Genomic DNA, 18,562 nt, shown 5'->3' on the forward strand with positions numbered 1-18,562 from the left:
GGTGACTGAGGATGAACACAAAAAGTGCTAGTGCTGTGAAATAAAGGTAAGAGTGATAAAGACAGGAATGACATTGAAAAGGAATGTAGCCACAGTGAAAACTGAAATGGAATGAGATGGTGAAAGGAAACAGCGATCCTTAAAGTGAACATAAAGGGTAGAAATAGTGACGGGTCCCAAATTCTATGCAAACATTTAGCTTTCCTCCACAAGAAATTATAGTTTAAATTATTGAACTTAAGAGACTTAAGAATTTCCTTACCTAACATCTACAGGGACACCTTACCATTATGGCAAACACATACTGTTGTGAAGTTGCTCCACACTGTCTTGCTAAAACAACATTTAACCCTTTAGTCTAAGAACCTGTTCAATATCCTCACTAACAACACTATTAACTACAGAAATATAACGGATCATTTTCATTCTTTTGAGAGGAAAGAAGCATTTCCCAGCCATTGTCTTCAGTGTTAACAGGATCAGGCCCAATATCTTTCAAAGAATCCAACAATTTCTTATCATACACGAACAAATATTTCTATAAGAGTCATGCAGAAACAATTGCTTGTAAAGAAGACTGTGACCTCTGCTTAAGATATTTGACTATTTTTTTCTTGCAGAAAGAGGCCAAAAATAATTATTATCTTTATATAGAAATACTGTACATTCAGTTTACGTGAACTTACCTTTGCGTATTAAAACACAAAAAATTGTCTACAATTCAAATCAAACACCATGACATCGCAATAATAGGTTGATACGAAACACTGAATGCAGTGCAATGTGTAGCATTCATATTCTTCTGACAAATATTTTCACAAGCAGCCTTTTTGACACATGAGCCACACGATTTCACATGGGGATGCCGTCGTAGCACTTACAAGTTTAGTAAAGCTCAGGATTTACATCAACAATTAGAGGAGTTAGGGAAGCAGGATGGCATGTGTCCAGCACACTCCATGGAGTGCCTGTCGGTTGTTTGGCTGAGGCAAAAGCTCAAGAGCTGAGGGTTTGCAAAGCAGATTCAGCAGACAGGAGCCAGAAACGGTGGGTACTTTGGCGCATGCTTGGATCAGGTGACAGTACAGACTGAAAACTATGGCAGCTCACTGAAATGGTTACAGAAAGTAATGGCCCTGGATTCTAGGTGGAAGCAAGAAGGCAAGCATACAGAGCACTCATCACAAGCTTTTCTAGCAAATGTACCCAGTCCTTGGGACCAAGGGCTCTCTACAACTTGAGGCAGAAAGGTTTGCAGGAGATTCCACTGCTAATTACGTCCCCTTTGTGGGAAACCAAGGCTGAACGCTAAACTTACTGCATTAATGTTTCCCAACTGGCAGGATATTTATAACCCAGTGGAAGCAAAGCACACTGTTTCTGTGGTTGAGGATTTGAGAAACAATGCTGTCAAAAGTACAGTGTTCTACAAAAATCGTGCCAACTCAAGCCTCCTCCAGCTGGAGCTTTCCAAAGAGATTTTATTCAGCAGTTTTATAGGCCACAGCCAGCACCTCTGTACCTGGAATGTTCTTTGAGCTAGCTCTATCCACCACCAAGTCACCCCTCTCCCTTAGAATACAGGCTGGAGCTGCACTATCCAGGGGACAATATTCTGTATAAACCTTTCACCCAGACACTATCACCTTCTGATTCATAAGTTTTCCCAAGTTTATTTGCTAGAGGTTCACTCGTACAGGTTCTTTCAAGATTTCCCCAGAAGCTGCATTTTGCTGGTCCATATAGATTTTTGAAACTGAAGACAGATCAAGAAGAATGGCCTCTTGATGACACTGTTCATACCCAAGAGCTGCTGTATCCTTAAAGCTGAATCCTTAAACAACCTGAGGAAATTGCTCCAAAGCAGGCACTGTCTGATTCATTTCAACCAATTTTACATGGCATAATTTAGGAAATATTTACAGGTATAACACAATACTCTGACAGAAGGAGGACAACCATCTGAGGAAAATTTTCACCATCTATAAATGGGTCATTGTTCTCTTTCAAAAATGGCAATGGAGGTCACTATTCTTTCAAACTCAATCTTTGAATCTTTCACTAGGCAAAGCCATTATCCACATGTTCATTGTTCCCTTATTTTTATATCTTCTTAATTAAAAGCCTACTAACAGCTTATACAGCAAGATGTGTGGTATTTTCCTGTAGGTTTGGCTGGTTGGGTTTTTTAACAGACACCTTTGTTAGGTTTATAAGCAACCTTCCCTGGACCTTATAGTTTTATTTAATCCTCTCTGGTTATCCCATTAACATTGACATTATCAATCTTCTAAAACATTTAACAACTAAATAACTTTAAAGAAACACAAATCCTCTGGTTCGTAAAGATTAACACAAAATTCAGGTAGCAAATAATTAAACCTACAGCAGATTATCCTAAAACTTTCAAAACAGTGTCCAAGCCACTCCATCGGCGTGCAGAAATACTACTCCCCATCTTCATCTTTAGGAGTAAAAGATGTACAAATGAAAACTTTGTTACAGCACGTGAAGGAAGTAGATTGTAGGGATACATCAAAGGAAAACTAGGATACACTAAACTAGCAGGAAATAGTGTAACCACACCAAAGGAAACAGGCACTCGCCGTTCACACACCCCTACATGAGCACCAAGACTCCAAGAGAAGCCATACACAAAACTCCATATATCATTCCTTTCAGTGGGAGCTCACTGTTGGGGAGTGATAGCTTTAATCCCAAATTATACTCCAAGATGGAGAAACAGAAGGATTGTTCCCCTTATGGCTTAATAAAGCCACAACAGTGGCTGTAACTTTTTCTTTTAATAGTAGATGAAAGTCTGATAGGAAGAGCACAAACTGAAAAAAGTATCATCTAAAAAAAAAAAAATAATCTTGTAATAATGTGAAAGCAGCAGTAATAATTAAGTGCAGAGCTAAAAGAAAAGAAACCACCATGTGATACAACTTAAATAAAATGAAAAATATTATGTCAAAATATAAGGCATTTGAAGCAAGAAAGATTTTCAGAATATATTAAAAATTAAACATTTATTAAAAATTAAAATACTTTAAAAATGAAGGTTTAAATTGCATCATACTTAGGATTATAAAAGCTCAAAAATACTGCCCAGAAATTAGAAAACAGTAAATATAGGAAATAAATTTGCCTCTGGAAAATAATTTCCATGCATAAATATGTGCCTTTGTTAGTCCAGCTTTTAGTGATTATTTCAGTCACACATCCTAGAATGGTGACTCAGCAGGTAATAAAGAAACTACTTATTCTATTCTGTGTCTCTGTTGCTTTGAGACCTTGGCACAATCAGTACAGCCTATTGTAAACCATGAGCAATCTTGAAAGAACAGCCTCAAGTGACTACAGGTGGGGCTGTTACCCAGAGCTGGGGACTCAGTGCTGTGACAGGACAGGGCTTTCTGAGCCCATTTGATCTCTCCATTGCTGCAGGAAGGGGATGGCACCAGCTGGTGTGCAATGCCACTGTCTCTGAGTTTGCTATTCCTTGTCTGCGCTCCTCAGGCATGCAGAACCCTGCGTTCGTTATCTCTGTGCACTCACAACTGTTTATTCTGCTTTAAGGCAAACAAGGCAGAGAAGCCTCTTGGAGCTCCTGGGTGCAAGGAGACTTGAAAAGAAAATCTCTTGTGCCTCGTATTTATTATCCATTGACATTTCTCAGTTACTCCTGGGGCAGTTAGAACGTGTGTTCTCTGCCTGTGTCTCCTCCTACCAAACCCCAGCAGGCATTTTACAAGGCCACGTTTAGCTGTAATTGTGCAGCACTTGGGAAGGTGCTGGTTCAACCAGAACCATTCTGGTTCTCTTCCAACAATAACACATTTTGAGCCAGGCAGAAAGTTCTACAACTGTATCTTTGCAACCACAGAAGCAAACACCAGAAGGCTGAAAAAACTCAATGCAATCCATGAAGGAAATTTTATGAAGACAATAGTTTTAGTCAAGCTCTGTATTTTGAAATCAGGATAAGTTACGTGCAAAAACACAATTTTTGCCAGACCAAGGTTCTCTCCCTTGTGTATTATCAATTCAAAACCAAAGGGTAGTTGTGCAATAAGCAATGGCTTTTTGGGAGCACTTGTGCAAAAAAACCTTTCTATTGGCTTTCACACCATTAGCCAGAATTTAGGGAGAGTTTTAAAGCAGTATGAAATAGCATTACCTAGGTAGGCAGAGAATTCTAAACTAGGAATTGAAATGCCAAGTTCATTAATGAATCTCTAACAGAACGTGTAAATACTGTACTGTGCTCAGTGACCACCCTTTCTTCAGCTACATAAACACCTACTTAGAACACTCAAAAAAAAAAAGCACAGTCCCAATGAAAATGATTTCACTAACATAAGGGCGTATCTGCTTCCAGAAATAATATTCAAACACCATTCACATTAACCATAGAAATGACTTGGCAACATTCAGTCCTCTGCAGAAAACGAGTCAATTTTTACTGGAGAACATCACACCCTTCACTCTTTTCAGAAAAAGCCTCTGACAACTGCTTGAACCTTCCATTTTCCTTACACACACACTGATGGACAAGAAGCCAAGCTGGAAATTCTCCAAGCAAAGGCAAGAGGCCAACCTTCAAATGCCGGGGCTTTCACTAGTGGGTCTGAAGGGTAAGCACAGCAGACACCACAGGCACATTCTGACATTTCCTGCTGTGCTCCCACAGCTGGGCCACGCTCACACCCAGAGAGCAGCTGGAAATGCCATTTCACAGTCTCTGTATTTCTGTGGAAGAAAAGCATTCATTTACAGAAACAAAACAGAGCCAAGCTTTCCTCTTGTGTTTCCTCATATGCAAAACTGACTCTGGAGAATTTCACACTCCAACAGTGAGACTGGGTATTGCACAGGGAGCTCAGAGATGCTGAGGAACGTTTTACCCATCTTTTGTCTTCCCATATTTCTGACTGCTGGAGCTGAAGATGCACTGCTGGAGCAGCTTCCCGAATGAGGAGTATAAAATTTAACTGTGTGAGAAATGATAGGTTGGTGCTGTGAAACAGCCACGTGGAAAAGCAGCCTCTATCCAGCAAGTTCTGGCACTGCCTTCCTTTGTGCTCTGTGTTTAACCTCAGGGCCACCCTTGAACAAAGACCCAGCCTCCTGCATTGAGGATTCCTGCATGCTTTTATCCTGAGTTGATTCTTGCCCTGAGACAGCCCCAGGGACTATCTCCCACTGTATTATGTGCCCTCTTTTCTATGAATTTTTGCTCAACTCTTCACTTCCATTTTGCAAATTCATCTTCATATCCACCTTTTTGTATTTTACAAACATTTAAACAATTCTTCCTTGAACTACATGGAACTCCCAGATATTTAAGCAGCTTCTTTTCCATTCATTAAATAGTCAGTCTTTACTTCCATGTTTGATTTTTAAGCACCTTCAAATCTCTGACATCTCACTACCACTGGATGCTGCTGCTGTATCTTACATACAAATAAACCATTGGCAAGACAAATTTAAAAAAAAATGAAATATCCTTCTGCACTACACAGTTACTGAGCAAGCTGAAATGAAGCCTGGACATTTTCCAAAAGGAAAATAATTTTAGCCCACTTATGGGTGTGATTAAAGCCCACCCACACCTGCAGGACCCTGCTCCTCCCAAAGCAGCAGGGCTGACCTGCTCTCCTACTGACACACCAAGGCTACACAAACACTGCTCTCAGCAGGGATCAACTCCACACATACTCCTTGTTTGAGACCTCTCTACTCCAACCAACACCTCTGGGGAAAATGCTTTATTTACACAGAAATGCACATTCATTTTCCTGTAATCTCTAAAAAATTTAGACAACCGTTTTGGATATTCTGCCAAGAACTGAATTCCTGACTTGCACTTTGCTTCTAATCCTACATTGTGGATCACTTTTCTAGCCTAGTTCAAGGCATACTTAGTGTCAGTACATAAACTCACTTACTCCATTATTCCAATAAAATTCTTTCAATAAAAACATCTCACTGAACAATCTGGAAGAAGCAGCAATGAATTCCAACTTTGCAAGGTTGCACACAACACACAAAAATTTCAACACATTTTTAACACCTTGGATCAGACTATGCCATACCAGTCACAGACCTGAGAATTTGACAATATTCTTTTATATAGTAAAAGTTAATTTTAAAAGATTATCACTTTAGAACAAGCAAAGAAAACAAACAAAATCAGAAAAGCTCACAATCATAATTTTAAAGGATGCTTACTGTAAAAGGAACAACAAAAATGAGCCAACGGTTTTAAGCTCTCCCTACTTTTGAACAATTTGCAGAGTGGAAAATGTCTGGCTTTTAACTGCATATTTAAACTGAATTTTAGAGCATGACACAGGGCTGCATGGCAAGAGTGAATTATCAAGAAGGAAAGTGTCTGGGGGAAGCAAGCCCTCAGGAGTCAGCTTTGTACCTTTAATGGTGCCAGCTTTATAAACACCAAGTCTGACAAGGCCTACTATCTAAGGAAGTTACACACTGATTACTAAAACTGCATAAAAACATAAGGATATTGGGGCTTTTTTCTAGCTGGGTAATGAAGTGATTAAAAAGTTCAAATACTTATGTTTAAAGTCCTGTAACTGGCTGCACTTTACAATACAAGCTTGATGAACCAAGAAATCCTGGGCTACATACTACCCTTCTCTTTAAACGGATAGATCTCTATTTTTCTTGGATATTTTTTAGATCTATCATTATCTATAGTACAACTATTATTTTAGGGCTAGTACTAAGAACAAACACATTCACTGATTTCCTGAACTTAACAGGAGGAAAGCCTTTGTTGAAGGAAGTGCAAGGCAATGCAAAACAACAAAACTAACCAAGAGTCCCCCCCAAAGCAAACCAATAGGCCAAAATAAAAACCCAAAACTCATTACACAAAAAACCCCAAACCAAAAAATAACCCACACCTGACATGATCCCAACTGTGCAAGGAATGATCCCTTCTCTTATCCTAAATTACTCCCTTCAAGGATGCTGAGCTGAAAGTGATTACGAAATAAACATCTCAACATTCAGCTTTCCAGATGGATATTAAATTATTCTTAGCAATACTATATTATACTAAAACAATGTTTTGTAATTTTAAACAAAGTTTTTAACAGCATGAAAATGTGACATTTAGGCATCTGATGATTAAATAGATTTAAATTTGAGGCATTAACCTAAATATCCTAGAGCATTTCTAATAACTTCACTGAGCTGCCATAATTTCTGTCAGCATATGTAGTACTGAATGACTAATAAAATACCTGAATTGAAACTATTCCAGTCTAGCAGTTTGTATGATCTTGTGTTACCCATAATTCCGACAAAGGCTGAGTTCAAAACAGCAAATTAGTAGATCAGTTATAGAAGCAGAATAGTGAAAAAACTACCAACAAGAGCACAATTGACAACACCACTCCACAGGAACTGGAAAGACACAGACAGCAGAGTTAATCAGAGCTGAAATAGAAAGGGAAAAAGGAGCATGCTGTAGCAGTCTGGCACTGGTGACCAACGTGGACAGTATTTGGCAGTTGGGTCCTATTGGCAAGCTCTTAATGCACCTGCAAATGTTCTCTGCTCTTCCACTTCTCCTGATTCATCACTCTGCCAGTTTGTTTGCTTCCTTTAATATTTTACAGACTTATTTGACTCCAATGCTTCACAATCTTAACTAGACCAGAATTTTTTCCTACTGCTCCACCTTCCCTCCCACAGCCACGTGCCTTCATTCCCCCTTTGTTCCTGCTGTTTTGCAGTGTGAGTCCCAAGGATCATGCATTTTGCATTCACTGGTCAGGAGCAATGTGCAAGTCTGACAAACACTGCAGCTCTGCAAACACACATCTCTTCTTGCCTTATGGCTTACACTGCCTCCAGTCAGCTGGCAAAAAGGAAGGAGTGCATAATACAAGAAATTAGTTTTTAAAACTTCTGAGCAAAATTGATTTTTTTTAATACTCTGTCTTACATCTATCCCACAGTCCATTTTGCACATAAGAGACCTGTATCAGAAATCTACTGAAAGCACAGAATCATAAAATAACTTTGTGGCAAAGAAAGACTCATGTATTAATTATTAATTAAAAGACTAATTTTTTTTTAATCTTTTCTTCATTGTGCAAATAGATCTTAGAATAGGAAAACAAAAGAGCAACATTGTGTAGTAATATACTTGAAAGAAATCCCTCAGACAAGGAGGATCTAATTCAAATGAAGTCTTGGATTTAATTACATGTTGCCAGTTTACTGAATCTTCAGATCAGCAACAATCTGATCTTCCTGCCTGGAGAATTGCTTGCCTTGGGCCATAGGAAGAAAAGGAAAAAGTTAGGTTTTTTGTACTTGTTTTTAAGGATGTATTTGCATGAACTTCCTTTTATTACTCCTGACTAGTGCATGCAAAACCACTACAGATGCTATTTTTCTCTCCTCTGCATTTTTAAGTGCACTGTCAACTCCAACTTTTGGCTAAGCATTCCTCATCTCGGTGACTAAACCACCCAAGTGTTCAGAGTCAAAAGTCACTCAGCTCTACCATTAGAACTAACATGCAATCCACAAATGTTCTTGTGCTGGGGATCCCAGGAATGAATAAATAAAAATCTTCAAGTACTGTTCAGTACGGGCTTTTAAGAACAGAAACAAAACTGTAAAGGTTAAAAACCACGTTGTGAGCTGTAGCCATTAGTCCTTAAAGATTTCAAGGAGCTGAAAATGGGAAAACATTCATAGTTAAGATCAAGCATTTCATCTCATTTTCGTTTGAATTGAAAAACTTGCATCAAGTTTTAATCATAAAAAGCAGCAAAAAATTAATTAACCCCTCAATAATTAAAAGCTAGTTTTCAGTGCAGAGTTACTGATTCAAAGCACTTTTATTTCCAGTTTAATTTGCTGAAAGGTTTCTCACTAAAAGCACAACCTTTGAGAAACTCATTTTCCAAGCCTCAATGGCTCTCTGCAATGCACAGCTGGAACAGACCTGTCCCCCCTCGAGGTGTCCCCAGGGCAGGGAGGCAGGCTGTGCCCGTGCCAGGCAGGTGTGCCCTGCAGAACAGACCTGTCCCCCCTCGAGGTACCCCCAGGGCAGGGAGGCAGGCTGTGCCCATGCCAGGCAGGTGTGCACAGCTGGAACAGACCTGTACCCCTTTGAGGTGTCCCCAGGGCAGGGAGGCAGGCTGTGCCAGGCAGGTGTGCCCTGCAGAACAGACCTGTCCCCCCTCGAGGTGCCCCCAGGGCAGGGAGGCAGGCTGTGCCAGGCAGGTGTGCACAGCTGGAACAGACCTGTCCCCCCTCGAGGTGTCCCCAGGGCAGGGAGGCAGGCTGTGCCCATGCCAGGCAGGTGTGCCCTGCAGAACAGACCTGTCCCCCCTCGAGGTACCCCCAGGGCAGGGAGGCAGGCTGTGCCAGGCAGGTGTGCACAGCTGGAACAGACCTGTACCCCTTTGAGGTGCCCCCAGGGCAGGGAGGCAGGCTGTGCCCGTGCCAGGCAGGTGTGCCCTGCAGAACAGACCTGTCCCCCTTTGAGGTGTCCCCAGGGCAGGGAGGCAGGCTGTGCCCATGCCAGGCAGGTGTGCCCTGCAGAACAGACCTGTACCCCTTTGAGGTGTCCCCAGGGCAGGGAGGCAGGCTGTGCCCATGCCAGGCAGGTGTGCACAGCTGGAACAGACCTGTACCCCTTTGAGGTGCCCCCAGGGCAGGGAGGCAGGCTGTGCCAGGCAGGTGTGCCCTGCAGAACAGACCTGTCCCCCTTTGAGGTGTCCCCAGGGCAGGGAGGCAGGCTGTGCCCATGCCAGGCAGGTGTGCCCTGCAGAACAGACCTGTACCCCTTTGAGGTGCCCCCAGGGCAGGGAGGCAGGCTGTGCCCGTGCCAGGCAGGTGTGCCCTGCAGAACAGACCTGTACCCCTTTGAGGTGCCCCCAGGGCAGGGAGGCAGGCTGTGCCCGTGCCAGGCAGGCTGTGCCCGTGCATTCCCATGTATTCCCACGTGCTCCCGAGCGGACGTACCGGGGTTGTGGATGCGATCCAGGAGCTTGACGGAGCGCGCGCTGACGACGCCCCCGACGTGCAGCAGGAAGCCGGGCGGGAAGGTGGTCAGGGTGAAGAAGGGGAACTCCTGTGGGCACCAGAAACCAGCGTTAGGTGCCTGCTGAGGGCTCCGTGTGGCAGTGGCAGGCACAGGCTCCCTGCCCAGCCCGCCCTGGGCAGAGGCGCCCAGAGCCACGCGTGCCCACCGACCCACAGCACAAAAGCACAGCTTACACACGCTCAAACAATACTTTTCCCCCACAGAGTTGTTTCTCAGCACAACGGTGACAAACAATCAAAACTTTACATATTAAGAGATTAATAAAATCTCTATTGACCTACTTTTACCATGGCTGCTAAACACCAGATTTCTTCTTTCATTAGCTGATAAAAAAGTAAAATTTTTCTCCATTTTTAGGTGTTCTCGTTCCAACTGACTGCAGTTTGATTCTGAAGCACAGGGTGAAACAAACTGTAGTCTTGAAAGAATGAGGACTGTCTTATTACAGGAAAACATACCTAAAAAATATCAAAGGACTGCTCTGCGAGTAAGCTCTAAATATAACAAGGAACTACACATATTTTAAAAAAAAGCATAGGTCTTGAAACACAACTGTAAATTCTTAAACTAAAATAATTTACTTCCAGTTAATAAGTAAAATAAAGAGTTAACTTTCAGTAACTACTCCAGCTTTTAATTCATAAAGGGGGCAAAGTAAGTAATAATGGCAATTTTTCAAGACACATTTGATGAAATAAAAGCCATATTCAAAAAACTGAGGCCAAACCCAGATTTTAATTGCTCCAGAGATGTCCTGTGATATGTCTAATATCTACATAATAGCACACTTATGGGGGAAAGGCAATAACTCATGTTCAGCAATTCTAAATGCAGAAAGAAAAAAAGAAAAAGAAAAATCATGCCGTTAACTTGAGTCACAGACAAATCTGGGTAACAGACTCACTGAACCATTCTGACAGAATTCTGTTAATCTCTCATTCTTTCTGACTCACATCAAACTCCACCACTTCATATGAAGACTTTTTTCTTTTTAAATTTAGAGGTTTTTTAAATGTTATTATTATTTTACTTAAATACAAGTTCCAGCCTCCATCACATGTTGTCAACTGTAAGAGTTCAGAATTCCTGTGCCACCCCCAAGGTGGCTAAACAACCTGACAGCTTTTCTCAACCTGAACTGAAGGGATGGGGGGTAAGAAGCCACTGAAAGAAAAGATGCTCAGGTCAGGATTTCAGTCAAGCAAATCTGCCAGAGCACAGATTTCCTGCAGTGCCCTTCAGAGATGAAAGCCACCAGATCCCTGCTTTGAAAAGGCAGCAGAGGAGATCACTCGAGCACTTGCAGAATGTAAAGCCAGGAAGAAACCAGAATTTGTCCAGAATTTACATGAAACGCCACTGAGAGCAGCTTTTGACCATTCCTACACAAATACAGGCTAACGTTTGAGGAGGAAGATAACACCAAATTTTCCTACTGATGGAAATGCAGCATGGATTTCTTTTTAGTTAAAAATATACAGAGAGACAGCTGTGCTACAGTTACTCTTGCTATCTACAGATGTCCAGGGAATTTTTAACAGTTATTAATGTACAAGGTAACATGTACCTGAGCTTCCCACTGCTGTATTTTCTACAGGTTTATTTTCAGGGAAGAAATTGAGGAATATGATCCTTCTAACTAACTGTTCAGTTTGCAGTTAGGGTTATTGAAGTAATAAACCAAAAACACATTTGGTTAAAAAAAAGCTGTTGAGACATGCAACTAAATGAACTTATTTTCAGGTACTTCAGCATTACCATATATCCCAACAATCCAGGACTCAAAAGAACTATTTGAGCAAGCTGGTCTCATGGAATGTGTCCCTGCCCCAGGCAGGGTGGTTGGAATAAGATGACCATTAAGGTCCCTTAAAGTATTCTGGGATTTTATGATATATCTAATACCTGTGAAACTGCATTATATGTACTGAATTTATTCTTGGTTTTCCTAAATACTTGCTATCCTAAGTAAACCAGACAAGTAGAGTGCACTCTCTATGTGTGTAGCACACTAAAACAGACAAAATAACTCAGAGATGTTATTCATTCCAGTTAACTCAGCTTCAAGGTAACCAAAAGAGGTAACACCACAGGAAAACCACATCCAATATGAAATTTTCAGAAGACAGAATGAAGGTATTTTGCTTTGCTGTTACATCATAAAGGCCATCAATAACAGACAAAATGTCTCCATCCCATTTTACAGTATCTTTTTTCTACTAGCCGATACAAAGACCTTGTCAAAATAACATGCAAATAATTCAGGCTCTAAAAATAAATTAAGTGCTCTTAATTTACGTTTTTTATTGTCTTCAAAGAGCTTCCTAAGGAAATAAAAAGATCAGCCATGGAAAGTCTAAATGCTAGCAAAATCAAAGATAGACAGAAAAAAGGCTTGTTTTAATGCATTACTTCAGCCAAATTAAAAAATTAAAAGCAAAAAGCCATGGATTTATATTCATACCTAAACTAAAACATTAACTGAAATGTATCAACATGCAAAATACACCGATCTAAAAAATGCTCTTAAAACCAACAAATTAAAACAACTCTGCATGAACAAAATCCCAAAGGAATCTGCAAAGGCTCCCAAGCCCCATATGTGAGCTGGTGCTTTAGACACCCCCAGTAGCAGGGAAGGGCTGAGGGATCCCGTTTGTTCCAACGTACCCGCCTGGCACAGAACCTGCGGGGCGATCCTCCCTTAGCCATGGAGCACAAGAGAGGAGAGCAGAGTCACCCTCGCTGCAGGCAGGATCCTGTGTGTGTGTGCCCACTGAGACCCCACAGCTGCAGGGCTGGCACCCTCACTGCAGGCAGCTCCTGTCTGTGTGTGTGTGTGTGTGTGCACAGTGCCCATCAGAGCCCACAGCTGCAGGGCTGGCACCCTCACTGCAGGCAGCTCCTGTCTGTGTGTGTGTGTGCACAGTGCCCATCAGAGCCCACAGCTGCAGGGCTGGCACCCTCACTGCAGGCAGCTCCTGTGTGTGTGTGTGCACAGTGCCCATCACAGCCCACAGCTGCAGGGCTGGCACCCTCACTGCAGGCAGCTCCTGTCTGTGTGTGTGTGTGTGCACAGTGCCCATCAGAGCCCACAGCTGCAGGGCTGGCACCCTCACTGCAGGCAGCTCCTGTGTGTGTGTGCACACTCACACCCCACAGCTGCAGGGCTGGCACCCTCACTGCAGGCAGCTCCTGTCTGTGTGTGTGTGTGTGCACAGTGCCCATCAGAGCCCACAGCTGCAGGGCTGGCACCCTCACTGCAGGCAGCTCCTGTGTGTGTGTGCACACTCACACCCCACAGCGGCAGGGCTGGCACCCTCACTGCAGGCAGCTCCTGTCTGTGTGTGTGTGCACACTCACACCCCACAGCATATTTATCTGCTGCTGTGGGATGCAGCAGGTGCATCTGTGATTGGTCTCATGTGGTTGTTTCTAATTAGTGGCCAATCACAGTCAGCTGTCCAGACTGCATCAAGGCAGTCACAAGCCTTTGCTATCATTCTTTTTCTATTCTTTGCTAGCCTTCTGATGAAATCCTTTCTTCTATTCTTTTAGTATGGTTTTAATATAATAAATACCATAAAATAAATCAAGCCTGAAACATGGAGCCAACATTCTCATCTCTTCCCTCATCCTAAGACCCCTGTGAACACCACCACACTTAGGTGCAATACATTTATTCCTGAGTAAGAATATACTCCCATTTCTTCCTCCAAGACACCTCATTATCAACATTTTGATCAAAGCACTGTATAGCTTATTAAAAAAGTTGCAATTACTCATTCCAAACATAAACAATTAATTAAAACCACAATTTTCATCATATATTCTATTCAGTATAATGTCAGATGGCATTTTTAGTCCAATAGAGGAAAAGTTTAAACCTATAAATGCCTTTTTACTGCTTGTCAAGTAGCTCAGGTTCAAGTTCCCAATTAAAGGCTACCTTCTACTCCATTGAATGGGGCACAAGGTAACAACTCCATTCCCAAAACCTCAAACTTTTCCCAAACCCAATGGGGAATTTCAGCTTGTTTAAAGCTATGCCAAGGTTTCTGAATTTGGCTTCTGTAAAAATTTTATCATTGTGTCTTTTCTCAAGTGTTAAACTTAACATGCATCAGTACCTCTGAGCGACCACACATCAGTAATTTCTCCCATAACTTCTTAATACCACTGGAATTACTTGAGTGCTGTGCATAGTTAATTGCTTCACTTTTCCCACTGCTTTAGTAATAAATTAATATTTAAATAATTTGGGTATAAAAGGGCTATTAAAACAGTCAACACTTGTACTAAGTTCAGACCAAAACCTATATGTTTTCAAACAAAGTAACAGCAAACATTAACTTACTACAAGATAAATTTTCACTTCAGTAAACCAGAAATGAAGTATAAAATGCCTTACCCTTTGTTCCAGAGCTGACTGAGTCTGTTGTCTTAAAAGAGTTTTAAATGGCCCCCCTTCTTTTCCAGCACTCCCACTGCCCATTCCTGAAGAATATCAGTACAAATGACATTCAAAGAAACATAGATTATAATTTGTAATCAGAGTGAGTTCAAAATAGATAAAAATGAGTCATTGAAAAAGTCAAATTTTCCCCATAATTTTAATTTCTATGAAAAAGAAAGCATCAAAAATTTAATTTTGATTTCAGCGTTATAGTAGGTTTTCCTTCTCACACAACTAGAAGTGACTTTATAGTATTTGAACAAACCCCCCATCTAATATTTTTTTCCTGCTGTCACCCTGCATTAAAATCAACTTTAAAATATAAAAACTTAAAGATGTGGGTTTAAAATTCTATCCTACAACATAGAATTTTTGTTATGACTTTTTACCCATGATTTAAATAGAGATCTAATTTTCACATTAAGTTTTTATTTAACCAGATGATCTGCCCTTATCACAAACAGTGTCTCTTGTCTGACTACTCTATAGTTGTGTATCTCTCACTAATATTATTACAATATTTTTATTTAATAGAAGTAATAAAAATCTGGTTTTCAGAGAGTTTCAGGTAACTAAACCACCTTTCCTAACTACAAGCAGGAGACTGTACACATAATTACAGCAGCAGTTACATAATGCGTGTTTAGGAACAAGAAGAAAGCACAAAGGCAATGCATATCCTTTGATTTGAATATAAACTCTGAAAACAATGAGAAATTATTTTACACTATGAAATATTCATGTGATTCACTCAAATAAGCTAGGGGACACTACTGCTCAGCATTTAAAACTACACTTATTTGATGACTACATTGGCACACACATAACCTGCAGATTATGAACACAAGACAAACTCCGATTTGGCATACCATGGTAATTCTCTCTTTCCTTCTTTCAGAGTTTCACCTCCAGCCCTCCCCCAGCACGGCAGGTTTGTGCACAGGAACGTGATGTTGTGCACAAACACCTTTGCTGTTCCATTAGCTGTGCACAGCGGGTTTGTGCACAGGAAGCTGCTCAGTGCACAAACATCTGATTGTGCACAAACACCTTTGCTGTTCCATTAGCTGTGCACAGGAAGCTGCCCAGTGCACAAACACCTTTGCTGTTCCATTAGCTGTGCACAGGAAGCTGCTCAGTGCACAAACACCTTTGCTGTTCCATTAGCTGTGCACAGGAAGCTGCCCAGTGCACAAACACCTTTGCTGTTCCATTAGCTGCGCACAGGAAGCTGCCCGGTGCAGTAACACCTTTGTTGTGGCATTACTGGCAGCAGGGCCATGTCCCCTCACAGGGTGTGCTGAGCTGCAGGTTATGTGTCTGACAGTGGCCTGGGGGCCAGAGCTCACACAGCACTGCAAACACAAGCCAAGGTGTGCTTTCCCTAAAGCAAACACAGTGCTAGTGACTCCTGGTAACATGGCATGCCTCAAACACATTCTCCTTGCTATTCCTTAAGTCTAAAGCCATCAGAGCTAAAAGAAGCCCCTAAGCAGCAGAGGAAAGCAGAGCATAAAGAACAGAAAGGCGTCAGGAGCAGGATGAAATACAAACAGCACAGTGCAAACAGTTAGAAATGAAGCCAAGACTTTCTTCTCCAGAATTTCTAACTGATTCAACATAATAGTTCCTTGCTAGTTTCCTTTTCCTTCTGATCAAGAATCTGGTAAGGATGAACAAGAGTGTAAATATAGATCTAAGTGCAGTTATTTGTTTTACCAAAGACTGGGAGATCTAGAAATAATATCACACTTAATAATGTATGTAAATTCATTCCTAACTTCATTCATTCATTTTCAAGAGTTACTAAGCTACCATTACCGTGTAATTAGATATAAAACCACTACAATTTTCAGTGAGTATTTTTAGCTGTTCTTGGATAAGGAAACAAAACTATTAGTATCTGTATAGTCCCATTAAACAAGATTCAATTGCTTTTACTATTTAGCATTGGTTCTAAACATCACTGTCAGGGACTATACAAGACTAAATACAGACAAACATAGCATAAATACTGCACACGAAAAAAAACTCAAAAATACAAACTAACCAAAAGAGTTTCTACAAAAAAAGCAAATATCAACAATTACTTAATTGAAATCGATAAAAATAATCCATGTCAGTGAAATGAAAAAGTGGGCAGTAAAAATAAAAAGCATGGGCTTTGTTTAAAAGGTTAAATTAAAAAGCAGAGTTGGTAGCATCTCACAACCATTATTTCAGCAAATTATGAATGAATTCACGAGCAAGTGCAATGGGCAGCTGCTCCATGCAAAATGCAGGAGCAACAAAGTGAGGACAATGTGTGGGATTACAAATAAAGCAAATTATTTCAGTCCAATTAGCAAAGGATATTTGTCAAGGGTAAAGAAGTAATTCTGTAGCATAAATGACAGTTTCAAATCCTCAGAGAAGTTCTGAAGGTGTTTCAAGCTTCTGGGGCAGAGGTGAGAGATGGAATGCATAGTCATGTAGCCAGCAGTTTTCAGAGGCTCACTGAGCAAGCCCGGGGTTACAGAAGCAGCTGTGTGTTAATCAAATAACAACATTTCCTTCAGAGTTTGTTCAAAAGGCCAGAATAGACAGATCCTACCAGAAGCAGCCAGAAGCAGCTCCTCAGTGAAAGAAACACTTTTCCTCAGAACAACTGGGCTGACATGGCTACAGTGCAGAGGTTTAACGCTAGACCCCGAGAGGAGGAGACAGGACTTTTTTACATGTGGGGAGTCACAAGAGAGTGTAGGGGAGCTGGGAAACAGGAAAATCCTAGGTCCCTGCGGGGAAGGTGCTGTGGAGGAAAGTAATAGAGACAAAGATGCAGATTCAGAAGATGACTAAAGAAACGGACAAAAGAAATCAAAATGAAGCACTTTTGTTTTCTCTAAATGAATCAACACTTACTGCAAATTATTTCTTGACGTACAAAGAAATGGAACGACAATACAGCTCCACAACGTCCATGAGAAGCATGTCTTTAAAAATCATTACTTGATTAATGTTATATTGAAATTAATTTTTAGAGACATGGTAATTAAACATTGTAAATGCCAATCAAAATTTGATAGCAAATAGTATGGAATAAAACCCAAACAACAGAGTCTCTGCACACACCTAATCTGATTACTTGCATTATCTCAGTAGAAAAGGTTATTTTCCAAAGGGGCATGGATATGTTTTATGATTTTCTAGAGTAATAAATATTGTAGAATTCTAAGTTCCCACCTTACCCATTTCCTCCAAACATATGCTATGGCACATCAGAATGTATTATCTGATTAAAAAATATCATGCTTTTTGTCAGCCTGATTCTGTTCATTTGCAGTGGCATAAAATATATCCCTGCTCCCAGAATTCTAACTTCAACCCCAAATTCAGCAAATGCATTTATAGACCAGAATGGATAACACAAGCACAAGTGTGTTTCACAGGAGACACCAAGGTAATATTCTCCAGATTTGGAGCTATTGAAAATGAGATGCTTAAGCAGATCCAAGTTGCAGCCTCCAGTGTTCTGTTACTCCTACTGGAAATGGTGGTACCTGCACTGTTCCTCCAGGTTATGTCCACCTCAGACACGTCAGCACACTAACTACCTGACTGACAAATGAAGGAGAATACAATATTTTCTGCACAAACAGCAGAAAATACTTCTTCTTGCACATCAGCCAACCTGAGTAATGGCTATCTCGAACCTGGTAACATCCCATCTGTCACATGAGAAGTTTGCATTTCTTTAACCTTATTTAACTACTGAGATCACCAACTTATACACTGAGATACCTGAACTTGGTAACAGCCTCAGGAAATGAAAACAGAGGTCTAAACACATACAGTAATTGTTAAGAACAGCATACTGAATTTAGTATGTTATGGAAGTGTCTTCTGCATATCACCAAATTTTGAGTAAAACAGATTACTCATGAGGTGTTCTCCTTTAATCTATTAAGATTCAAAATTGAGTTTGTCATAGCAAGACACAGCATGTTTAAATGTAACTA

At 40.9% G+C, this 18,562-nt stretch overlaps 1 protein-coding gene across 25 annotated transcripts in view; it reads right to left on the minus strand.

Annotated features, from left to right (window-relative positions):
* Window positions 1-18,562, minus strand: part of C2CD5 (C2 calcium dependent domain containing 5) — a 53,607-nt gene that overhangs the window by 21,819 nt on the left and 13,226 nt on the right. For 7 of the 25 annotated variants that reach the window (XM_064734358.1, XM_064734343.1, XM_064734325.1 and 4 more), the window contains exons 8-9: window positions 14,520-14,605; window positions 10,027-10,135 (exon numbers count right to left, since the gene is read on the minus strand). In XM_064734358.1, coding sequence (XP_064590428.1) covers window positions 10,027-10,135; window positions 14,520-14,605 — 195 coding nt within the window. Of the gene's footprint in view, window positions 1-7,280; window positions 7,347-10,026; window positions 10,136-12,778; window positions 12,812-14,519; window positions 14,606-17,157; window positions 17,353-18,562 lie in introns of all 25 variants that reach the window. The other 18 variants (XM_064734233.1, XM_064734168.1, XM_064734158.1 and 15 more) reach the window with 7 other exon arrangements.

The sequence above is a fragment of the Zonotrichia leucophrys genome, chromosome 1A, assembly GCF_028769735.1.
Source record: "Zonotrichia leucophrys gambelii isolate GWCS_2022_RI chromosome 1A, RI_Zleu_2.0, whole genome shotgun sequence".
In the NCBI taxonomy this organism is placed as follows: Eukaryota; Metazoa; Chordata; class Aves; order Passeriformes; family Passerellidae; genus Zonotrichia; species Zonotrichia leucophrys.